General features: G+C 54.6%; 1 protein-coding gene across 1 annotated transcript; it reads left to right on the top strand.

The window, feature by feature from the left end:
- The first annotated feature begins 825 nt into the window (after nucleotides 1-825).
- Dact2 (dishevelled binding antagonist of beta catenin 2) lies at nucleotides 826-9,371 on the top strand. The gene is made up of 4 exons (XM_051164167.1): nucleotides 826-1,149; nucleotides 5,656-5,788; nucleotides 6,742-7,020; nucleotides 7,699-9,371. Exons 1-4 carry the CDS (start codon nucleotides 934-936, stop codon nucleotides 9,369-9,371), a joined length of 2,301 nt encoding a protein of 766 aa, XP_051020124.1. The 5' UTR covers nucleotides 826-933.
- Nucleotides 9,372-11,116: the final 1,745 nt, after the last annotated feature.

The following is an 11,116-nucleotide window of genomic DNA, read 5'->3' as shown; positions in this document are numbered from 1 at the left end:
CAAAGGTGAGCGAGCACTTAGGAAAGCAGCCTGGCCGCGTCTTCAAAACCCTGAGCACAGTAGCCACCTGGGGTTCAACAATTCCTGCCTTAGGTAGACACTCCAGCGAGAGGAGAGTGTCCACACCCAGCCTCTGTGCTGAAATGCGGTGGCAACTTTTAAGGCATCACTAGTGAAACACGGGGGGCTATAGCCACACAGTGGAGTAGGATTCGGCTTGGGGTGGGGGCTCTGATGGTGCAACACAGGCGCATCGGGAAGTCGAACAACAGAGAGAAGACCCGGATAGCAGGATTCCACTCAAGACAGCGTCCACTGGAGTCAGGTGGAGGGCTCTGGGCACGGGGTGTGCAGAGGAGGTGGGGGCGCCTGGCAGTGTGCGGCTTCCTTCTTGAATCCAGTGTTGCTGAAGTCGCCGTCATGGTGAGAGCTGCACGACTCAAGAACTTACTAGACGCTTCCTTAAAGGTGTGTAGCATGTGTGTGAAGTTGGACTCCGTAAACCGAGAAGCTAGCAGATTTTTCCAGGTACAGGTGTATGCTGGGAAACCAGGTAGTGGCTTTTTCATACTAAAGGGCTTACAAATTGGAATGTGATTCTTGCTATGGGGTTGTTTGTTTGTTTTTGTTGTTTTTTTTTTATTAAGAAACCTAAACAAAATATTTCTCTGGTCGTGCCCAAGCTCTCTTCTGCTCATCTGCGGAGGGGATCTGGCCTTCCCTGAGGAGCACACAGGTCCCAGGGGCGCAGGGGTTGGGCGAGGGCGCGGCAGGCGGACGGGGCGGGCAGGGGGCGGCCGCTGTGACCTCGGGCGTCGCAAACGCCGCCCTCCACGGCCAGCGATAGGTCCCACCCTACCTAGGCGACCTGCGGCCGTGGGGGGCGGGGAGACGCGGCGGGGACGCGCGGCGCAGCGGTTGAGCGTCCGGGAGATGTGGGCACCGAGCGGCCCGGGACCCGCGGGCTGGGACCGCCGCAGGGTGGGCGCTCGACTGAGAGCCGCACTGGCTGGGCTGCAGGAGCTTCATGGTCTGCGTGCCACGCAGCAGGCGCGCGTGCGGGGCGCCCTGGGCCTGCACCCTGCGCCAGGGCCCCACGGCCAAGAGCTGCGGCTGGAGGCGGCACTGGCGGCGCTGCGGGAGCAGCTGGTAAGGAATAATGGGGCGCGTGTGGCCGGAGGGACATGCTGGGGCGCGACCGGGGCGAAGCTGCGTGGAGTGAGCAGGCGGAGAGGCCCGATGCGCGGCTGCGTGGGGGGCGCGCTGCTGGGTGCGAGCTGGGGAGCCGCGCGCGGGACCGGCGTTGAATGCGCACCGCCTCTGCGGCGGACACAGCCTTGGTGCGGCAGCGCGCAGGTCTGGCTGGGCACGGTGCGGTGGTGATGGGGATGCGTGGACTCGATTCGGCCTGGCAGGAGTCTGCGCGCACACTGATCTCATCTCGGGAGCCGGTCATCAGGCTGCACAGCGTGACCGTGAGCCTCAGGGCACTGTGCTGGGTTCGCTTGGGTCATTGGGGAGTCTTGTCTGCTGAGGACAATCTCCAAGATTGCATGCCACGTGATCCCTTAAAAAAAACACGAGTGTCTATAAAATGTGGGAGAGGGGACCCGTGGCGCTTTCTCAACTACCCTTGCCTTTCGAATCCTCCTCTGTAGACCACCGGGGGCCCCTCGGGAGTCGAATTACAACTCCTTTCTCAAAACTAATGGAGATTTTTTCCCTCCAGTAATGATGTGTCTTTAAATGAACAAAACAGTGCTCTCGAGTGTGATGGAGTCACGTCCATAACTCTTAAGCGGGACTCCCCCCCCCCCGTGGTGAAATTTGGATCTGTCTTGTTGAAAGTTACCCCTTGATAAAATCCAGGGTGAAACTGCTGTTCCAATGAGCTTTAGCTCAGAAGTGTGTTGGGTTTGTGATTAAAGAACCAGGAAGTCCAGTGTCTGAGTCACACCCCAGGATACCCTGAAGTCTTCCCTGGCGTAAGAGAGGGGTGGAGATCTGGCTGAGGGTATAACCCAGCTGGCGGCCTCCTCCTGTCTGTGAGGCACTCACTGCTGCCCAGAGAGGGGGATATGGCGGGCGGGCCATTGGGCTGGATTCTGCAAACTGCTGCACCCACAGGACCGAGGCCTTGTTACAACAGGTGCCTGTCCTTCAAGGGGCTACACACACTGCTTCACGTGACCTCAGCCAGGCAGGCACATTGATGAGTTACACGCTTGACCCATTCTCGTAAGGTTAATGATTAACTCACCGTCAGAATACACAAACCCAGTCTGTGAGCCCTCACACTCCAATTACCAGCAGCCTTTGGGGAGATCAAACAAGGCTTTTGTTGACACACACACACTCCCACCCCCCCCACCCCCCACCTCCTCTCCACAAGACCAGAAGAAACACGCAGGCTTTGTCATGAAACTTGGTTCACAGGAAATGAGAAAAATAATGGAATTTTATGTGGTTTTAGCACTTTGACATTTTTCTTTTGGGGGCCAGGGTGGGGGTGGAGGGAGTGGCCAGGTGGGAGCACTGCTACTTGTTGAAGAAAATAGTGAAATGCCTGCGGTCCAGTCCAGTTAAACCTTGAGGGAACTAGGACTCAACAGCCCTCCCACTGGCTCACCTGGCCCTCAATCACCATTCAGGTGTGAAGACAGGAAGAGCCGGGAGTTATCCTGCAGTTATCCTGCAGGGATTCTCAGGTGAGGATGGACTTAACATCTCTACGGATTTGCCGTTCATCTGCGCACTGCTAATTGCAGTGTCAGAAGTCACAAAGAGGACCCGGCCTCGGCTGCTTAGAGGAATTTTGTTCACCAGATAAGTCAGTGACCCTTAATAGCTGAGACTCGAAAGACAGATGTGATTTCAGAACTTTCCACCTTGTTCCAGATTTCTCCACTAACGACATCCCATGACCTCTGACCCCACAGTCTCGGCTGGAGGTGGACCTTTAGGCATAGACAACCCCTATGAGTGTTTTCACCGGGACATAGAAAGCGGCCAGCATCTCCAGTCTCATAAGTAGGCTTAAGTAAGACAGCAGCCGCCGCCGCCAGCTGGCAGCTGTGCCATTTTATCTTGTCTCAGCTGCATCCAGAAGAAGGGGGCACGGGAGGATCATCCTGCAGGGTTGGCCGGTCCTGACTTGTTCTGACAGTGACAGCATGCAGCCATTGCTCTCCCTGGCAGGCTCAGATTCCGTAACCCTGAACCGGTGTTTTCCTTGGACCAACCTGCGAGTTTTTTGTGAGCACATAGGGGGCAGGTGGAGGTCAGGTGAGAAACAGATGAGGTCAAGAGCAAGGGCCTGGCTGAGTTGCCCAGGGTCAGTGTCTGTCACAGCCCTGGGCCGGATCTGTGATCAGGGAGGCATTTGAAGCTTGCAGGGGACCATCAAGGAGGAATTCGTGCATAAAACATTTCCTTTGTTTGCTATTAGTGCTTAAGGAGAGGAAGGGAGACTCTGAGATACCATCTCTACCCCTGAGCTTCTTATCCTCCAAATACACCATTAAGTTTTTTCGGGGGAGGGGCGGGGGCACATTGCTTGTTGTTGTTGGTTTTTTGTGTTTTGGGTTTTTTTGTTTTGTTTTTCTGCTGAGGTTGAAAAAATGGGAGTGCCCATGGGGGAGATAAAACAATTTCAGATCAAACCCCTTAAAGGAATCAGCCAGGTACCCTTTAGTGGCACCATAGGATGGCAGGTCTCAGACATTCGGTGGGCACCAGACTTTTCCCCTCTGGGAAAGCTGGTGAAAGGCGGAATTCCTAGGCCTGCCCTAGAGCAGTAGATACCAAGAGCCCAGGATCCTCGGGCGTTATGGTGGGTGGCTCAACCACTGGTACTGTGTTCCATTCTTCCTGGCACCAGGCCTCTGACCCCTGACCCAGCTCTGGAGGATTCACCCAAGTGCTCCAGAGCCTCTGTGAAATCGGCATGAGACTTGCAGGCCGTAGGTAGACTGGCTGGGTTCTGGGAGGAGTCTCATAGCCTGGCTTTGCAGCCACTATGGAACAGTGGTGAAAACCGCAACTAGGGGTGAGGCAATGTTAATGAGAGTGGTGTCAAACCTGATAGTGGGTGCACAGCTGAGGCCCCTAAAGACCCTGGGGTCCTGAGACCTCAACCATTAACCAGAAACTAGCCACTGAGGCAGAGCAGCTGGTCCCAGTGTGCACATCGGGGCCACCTGTTCGTTATACAGGCTGGGAAGGGAAGCTGGGCCTGGGAGAGGTGTTTCATGTCTGTGGGCCCTATGACTTTAAGGTCGGGCAAAGGAAACTCTTTTCCAGGGAAAATCCATGCCAGGCCCCTGAGGAGTCTCAGTCTCTGAGTGGGTGGATATGGCAGGCCTTCAGTCTCTTCCCTGGTGGTGCTGGGAAAGAGTTTGTGACAGAAGCAGGTTTGGACCAGGTGGTGGTTCTAGGAGACACCGTTGCTCTCAGACCGTCTTTACCCTTCAGAGCCTGAATTAGTGGAGTCAGGGCCAGAGCCTGGGACGTAATAGCCCTGAAAGGCCAACTGGGCCACCCATCCTCAATAGGCCGTTCACACACACAAGTCACAACGAAAAGCCAAGAAAGGACATTTTTTACTCAGTGTGTCTGTGTTGAGAAGGGGGACAAATAAAAAAGCCTAGTGAACCCCAAGTTCATCCTTAGGGTACTGGCCCGAGTTCCCTTTTAGATTTAAAGAGAAGCAAGGTACAAGCAATCCTGAACAAGGTGTGGCTCCACCTGTGGTTGTCAGATAGTAGGTGAGTTGTCAGAACTGGGGGGGGGGGGGTGTCTCTTCTTGGGGGACAAGCTTTGCTTCCAGCTGGCTCCTGGCTCTGGCATTTTTTTCTCCCAGCATGAGATCCTGGGTAAATTCCAATTTCTTGGTGCCCACTCTCTCTCTAGAATATCTCCCTTCCTGTAGGGGTGAGTATGTGTGGAGGTGGGTACCCCTGAGTCAGCCCCTGGGGGAAAGGCTGAGCCAGCAGAGCTTGGCGGCTGTGCCAGCCCCGGCCAGCATCCTACATAGTTCAGCATGGCGCTTTAAGAAAGTGCTTGTCCTGGTGAACAGGAAGTCATTCCCGCCAGCACCTTGCTGCTAGAGATAGTTCTGAGGTTAGACCCCCACACACAAGAAAAGTAATTGTCACATTCTCAAACAGGTGAGCCATAGTCCCCGTCTGTGGTTTACCATTTGTCTGCCTTTTTTTTTCTTACTTAAAGAAAAAAAAATGTATGCAGCTGACCTAGATGAAAGAAATGAATCAGTTTTTACCAAACGGTATTGATTAGTTTATGAGTGTGAACTCATAACTCCTCTCACTACTGTGGAATTCATGTGTGTGTGTGTGTGTGTGTGTGTGTGTGTGTGTGTGTGTGTGTGTGTGTGTGTGTGTGTGAGAGAGAGAGAGAGAGAGAGAGAGAGAGAGAGAGAGAGAGAGAGAGAGAGAGAGAGAGAGAGAGAGAGAGAGAGAAGTCCTCTGCTGTCCATTCCAGCAGACCCAGGGAGTTCCTTCCCATGAGCTGACCGCCTGAGTGTGCAGTTCCGGGGTCTTCCTGGAGTTTGGGGTGGCGCTGTTTCACTTTGGACCTTAGTTTAGATTCCGTATTCACAGCAGTTTGCATTTCTTCTCCTCTTTAACCTCCCAGTCACGGCTAAGGCGGCAGGACGCCGGCCTGAAGACGCACTTGGACCAGCTAGACCAGCAGATCAGTGAACTGCAGCTGGATGTGAGCAGGTCATCCTGCGAGGCCCTGGACAGTGACAGCAGACCCAGCTCAGGTATGGCTGATGGCGTTCAGACATCTGGAGCTAGGCTGCCAGGATCCCAGCCAGCGTCCCAGCAGCCACTGTCACCCATCGGACCCTGACTGATGTGACACTGTGACACAGCTTCAGCCTGTGTCTCCAGCTGATTTCACAGTTGGGATGTCCCTTGGGTAGCCTGGGTAGTGTATGTGACTGAAGACCTGAAAAAGCTTTAACTAAACATGCTGAAAGAAAAAAATATAGTAAAATTTAAGCTAAAGAGTTTACATACAATACTGTTTGTAATATATATGTAAACTACCAGTTTATATATAACAAATATATATGAAACATATTATATCAAGTTGGAAAAATCTTCCTTTTGATTCTATCAAACACTCTATAAGCTCCTGGTGTTGCCGGATGGTCACGGAGCATACCAATGGCTATTTTACAGGCCACCTACTTCATTAAATCAGTATAGCGTTTTAGCTAATCAGAGGTCCCATCCCCCCATCCCAGAGGTCACAGAAGAGCATCGTTGGCAGCCTTCTGCTGGCTTGTGTGGCTGTGGTCACCTTTGTTTTCTTAATACGCTCCCGGTGAAACCTGGAACCGGCGACCCCTGTCTCTGGGTCGCAGTGGTCACAAGGCAGCTGTGACAGCAAGCCTGCAGTCTAGCCTGGGGGGCGCTAGGCATTCTGCAATCCCTCCGCGCCCAGAAGGAAATGCCCCTGCAGTTGCATGTTAAAGAAAGGCGAGAGTGCCTGAAGCAAAGGAGGAGAGATACGGGGTTCAGGTGAGGTAGGGTCAGTTGTTCCCTCTCAAAAGGTTACCTGCAAGAATCTGGAACATTATTTTCCTGGACCTGTCCCCACAGACATCCTTACCTGCCCCCTCACCCTCCTTGTGTCAGTAAAAGCAAGAGAAAAGGATTCTGGGTCTCTGAGGCAGAGCCCACTGACCACTCTGTCTGCTCTGTCCAGGCTTCTACGAGCTGAGTGATGCTGGTTCCTGCTCCCTGTCCACCTCCTGTGCATCTGTTTGCAGTGACCGCCTATCCCCCTCACTGGGCAGCTGGCTGCCTGTGCTCCAGCCCTCGAAGTCCAGGTTTGGCATCGGGGTCTGGCGACCCCGCTCAGCGGATGAGACCACTGTCCCTGCATGGAGCCCACAGCCCAGAGGAGAAGACAGCAGGCTCCTGGGTGGCGCGGAGGACCCAGGCCAGCTGAGGGGCGTGTTCCGGCCCAGACCAGTGTCTACAGGTGAGAGAGGGAGGCAGGAGAGAGTGAGAGGGTCATCTGCGTGGGAGGGACAGCGGATGAGGGTGCCAAGGCCCACTGGGGAAAAGGCTGACCCTACACGGAGCTGGTGTGTGTGTGATTTTTAAATGAGCACCTAGAAGAAGCATTCAAATCATTTGATGTGCCACGTTATGAGTGAGATTAGAAGCTGGGCAGTGGTGGTTCACACCTTTAATCCCAGCATTTGGGAGGCAGAGGCAGGCAGATCACTGTGAGTTCGAGGCCAGCCTGGTCTACAAAGCAAGTCCAGGATAGTCAAGGCTATACCAAGAGATCCTGTCTCGAAAAACAAAAAAAAAAAAAAAAAAAAAAGTGAGAGTAGAGTCACAAGCACCCTTCACACACGTCATGTTTTCCCAAGAGAAAACAATGCCACCTGTGCTCCCTGTCAGCCTTGGTCTCTCTGCAGTGAAACCCCCAGCTTCTCAGTCTCTACATCTAAGCATCAGTTCCTGCTGGGACTGCCCCATGTGTGGCTATAGACATTTATGCATGGTGGCCTCCGAGCCGTGGCTAATCGAGGGCCCTGAGCTGATGTGAAGAGCAGGGACCAGTACACACAAGAGCTGGGTCCATCTTACATGCACCTACAGGGAGCGTCTGTCTGCGCTGATGTGTTATCCACGGTCTCATTCACAGGTGATCTTGAGAGAGTCCTCCCAGCTGACCCGGGGCTCCAGAGAGCTGGTACTGTTGCTGAGTCTTCATCCCTTCTCTGCCAAGGGATAGAGGTCCCGGCCCACGCACTGGACCCCAAGTACCAGCGTGATCTGATAGCCAGGGGTGGCCAGGAAGTGTATCCGTATCCGAGCCCCCTACATGCAGTGGCTCTGCAGAGCCCTCTCTTTGCTCTGCCTAAGGAAGCCCCAGGTCCCGACATGAGCTCACCTCCCCAGGAGGCTCCTCCTGGCCCAGCTGACCAGAACAGGACTCAAACTGGGCTGATCCATGAGCTGGGCTCGGCGGAAGCCTACATCCACAGGCTGTTGCGTCTGCGAGGCCCAGAGCCCCCCCTGAGAGATGCTGTGCAGGATGAGGGAAACAACATGGCTCCCTTCCCACAGAAGCGCTGTGGCCACAGGTCAGACAGTGGAAGTCAGCTTGAGAAGTCGGCCTGTGGGGTAGACAGGGGAGGAATGAAACCAGGTAGGGGAGCTGCCAAGGACAGCCTCAGGCAACAGGGGCCCGTGTCCCCTGTGGATACTGAGCCCCTCAGCAGCCCCCTAAAGGAGGGAACGGCATCTTGGAATCCCCGTATCCATGGAGACAATACCACAGGTTCCTCTCCCTGCTCCCAGGCCCAGCAGCCCCACAATGATTGCAGCCAAGGACAAGGTCTGTCACCATCCAGAGGGCTGGGCCCTGAGAGCCCCCCTCTGGCTCCAGGGCCCTTTGCCTACCCACCCTGCACCCCTGGTCAAGCCTCCTCAGTAAGGCTGAGGGTGGGCTCTCCCCAAAGCAAGGTGGTGAAGGTCCGAAGAAGAGTCAGTGACAAAGTACCGCGGCTGGGGAAGCAGCTGCCACCGCAAATTGATAGACAGAGGGGCATTCATGCCGCGCCGCCCCCAGAATGGGACCCCTCATGCAGGGTTCAGCAGGGAGAGCCCAGCAGGAGGCCTGCACTGGCCAGAGAGCCTCCTGGACGCTCTTGCTCTGAGTCCACCCTCTACCCAGTGCCCTTTGTCCCGCTAATGGTGGCCCAGCGGGAAAGTTACCCAACGTCATCCCAAGCTCTGTTCCCAACGGAGGCAGCCCCCCTTAGCTCGGCAGTCAGTAGGAAGCAGCGCAGGTGGCAGTCCACTATGGAGATCTCAGGCAAAGCCTGCTCAGTCTGCCGACCTGGGCCCAGCTTGGGTCTCTCTAGGTCCCCGGCCAAGAGAGCAGGTGGTCCCCGGGCCCAGAGCAGGCCCACGTTTGCCCGTCAGGATGCCTGTGCGAGGAGTGAGTCAGACCCCTCGGAACACTCTGCAGAGTGCTCCTCCCTGTTCCACTCCACCATTGCCGAAACCAGCGAGGACGATGAGGCCAGTGACCACACTGCCAACCGCTTTGGGGACGCGTCCAGCAGCAACGAGTCAGAAGGCGGTGTCCAGAGCAGGCGCCGTGGCCTGGCCATCGGCAGTGCAGACGCTGGGCACGGGGCGCGGGCCTGGTCCCGCATTTCCTTACAGCAGTCCCCACGGGCCCCAGGAGGCAGCAGGCCACCCCTGCCCCCTGTGCCCAAATTGTGCCGCATCAAGGCCTCCAAGGCCCTGAAGAAGAAGATCCGTAGGTTCCAGCCGGCAGCCCTGAAGGTCATGACCATGGTGTGATGCCAGGGTTTTGGGACAAGCCTAGGACCCTTCCATGCCCCGTGATGAGCAGAGGGAGGAGCCATGAGATGCCAGCTTGCTTAGGTTTCCCAGTCACCCTCACTGGTTATGATTCTTGTGGGGTGATTTTCCCTCCAGCCATTCTCTTTGCATTACTGCAGCCACAACTTTCTTCTCCATCACACTTGCCGGCTTGTGGGGAAAGGTCTTGTAGTAAAACATTGCTCCGCAGAGACTGCATCCTGTTGGGGGAACCAAACTTGAGTTCAAGTCCGTATTACAGTTGTATGAATAAACATATCCATGGTGCTGGTACAGCTCCGAATAAAAGAACCGCGTTTCCTTTCACCCGCAGCCACTGTCCTGTGTGCCTGCCTTCCTAACATGCGACGTGTGCTGTTGTTGAGACAGGGTTTCTCTGTGTGGCCCTGGTTGTTCTGGACTTGATTTGTACACCAGGCTGGCCTAGAACTCAGTGATCCACCTGCCTCTGCCTTCCAAGTGCTGGGATTAAAGGTGTGCGCCACCACCGCCTGGCTTTTTCCAACCATTCTTATAAATGTCACCTGTTCAGTGCTGCAGGCACATGCCAGCCTTCTGGATCCATCACATGTTGCCTTAGAAGGGAGAATGGAGTGCATTTTACGGGGTGCCCTTACCCTGCACACTTAGCAGAAGCCTTGAAAATGAGGAGAGACAGGAAGACTGTCTGGAAATACTGTTACACAGTCAGCGTCACATTGCGGCTAAATATCCCATAGTGAGAAGCCATATACGGGGGAAGGGACTTGAAAATTGAGTAAGGTTTAGAACAAAAAACTCAGCCTCCCTTGAGAGGGGAGGGAAGGAGGGAGATTCAAAGCAGCAAAAGCGAGCAAGGGGCTTTCTGTGCAGACCACTCCAGAGTGCACACATTTCAAAGGTGCCAAGGGAGCAGTGTCTGAAAAGCAAACATTCTGCCTTGGCTTCCTGTCTGTGCCTCCTGGAATTGCTCAGACCGGGGCATCTGTCTCCCTTGTACTTTCACTGGAGTATAGAGGAATATTAAGTTAGCCATGCCCATGATTTTATTATAAAAGGATTTTTTCCCCCATCATTGTGACAAAATGCCTGGCAGACTTTAGGAAGCAGAAATGTTTTTTTGGTTTGGTTTGGTTTTGGTTTTGGTTTTCTAAGACAGGGTTTCTCTGTGTGGCCTTGGCTGTCCTGGACTTGCTTTGTAGACCAGGCTGGCCTCAAACTCACAGCGATCCGCCTGCCTCTGCCTCCCGAGTGCTGGGATTAAAGGCGTGCGCCGCCGCCGCCACCACCACCACCACCACCACCACCACCACCACCACCCGGCCAGAAATGTGTTTTGGTGCACAACTTCAGAGGGCTCGCTCTATCATACACAGGGCATGCCAAGGCAGTTCAGTCCCCATCATGGTGGGCCAGGAGGCAGAGAGCAGGATGGAAGGTGACCAGAGATAACCTTCCCAAGGACCAGCCTCCAGTGACTCAACTACCCCAGCCAGGCCCCAAACCCCAAAAGTCTTCAGTCTTCCAAACACCACCACTGCCAAGTGATCCAGTGTTTAAAACACGAGCCTGTGAGAGATGTCCCAGATCCAAACCACAGCGTTCTTTCTACCTGGGGCCCTCAAAGACTTGTGGCCTCTGAAAGTACATCCAGTCTACCTTCGAGAGCCCTCATAGCTCTATTGGTTCCAGAATCATTCAAAATCCTTGAGTCCAGAGATTCA

The sequence above is a fragment of the Acomys russatus genome, chromosome 21, assembly GCF_903995435.1.
Source record: "Acomys russatus chromosome 21, mAcoRus1.1, whole genome shotgun sequence".
Taxonomy (NCBI): Eukaryota; Metazoa; Chordata; class Mammalia; order Rodentia; family Muridae; genus Acomys; species Acomys russatus.
Note: the sequence above shows the minus strand (reverse complement) of the source record. Positions and strands in the feature narration are given on the sequence as shown.

What these genes read in the sequence shown, in the direction of transcription:
- Dact2 (XM_051164167.1), top strand. Translation starts at nt 934, where the DNA reads ATGTGGGCACCGAGCGGCCCGGGACCCGCGGGCTGGGACCGCCGCAGG. An exon ending in CGGCGCTGCGGGAGCAGCTG is followed by an intron (nt 1,150 to 5,655) that starts GTAAGGAATAAT and finishes TTAACCTCCCAG; the next exon opens with TCACGGCTAAGGCGGCAGGA. An exon ending in GCCCAGACCAGTGTCTACAG is followed by an intron (nt 7,021 to 7,698) that starts GTGAGAGAGGGA and finishes TCTCATTCACAG; the next exon opens with GTGATCTTGAGAGAGTCCTC.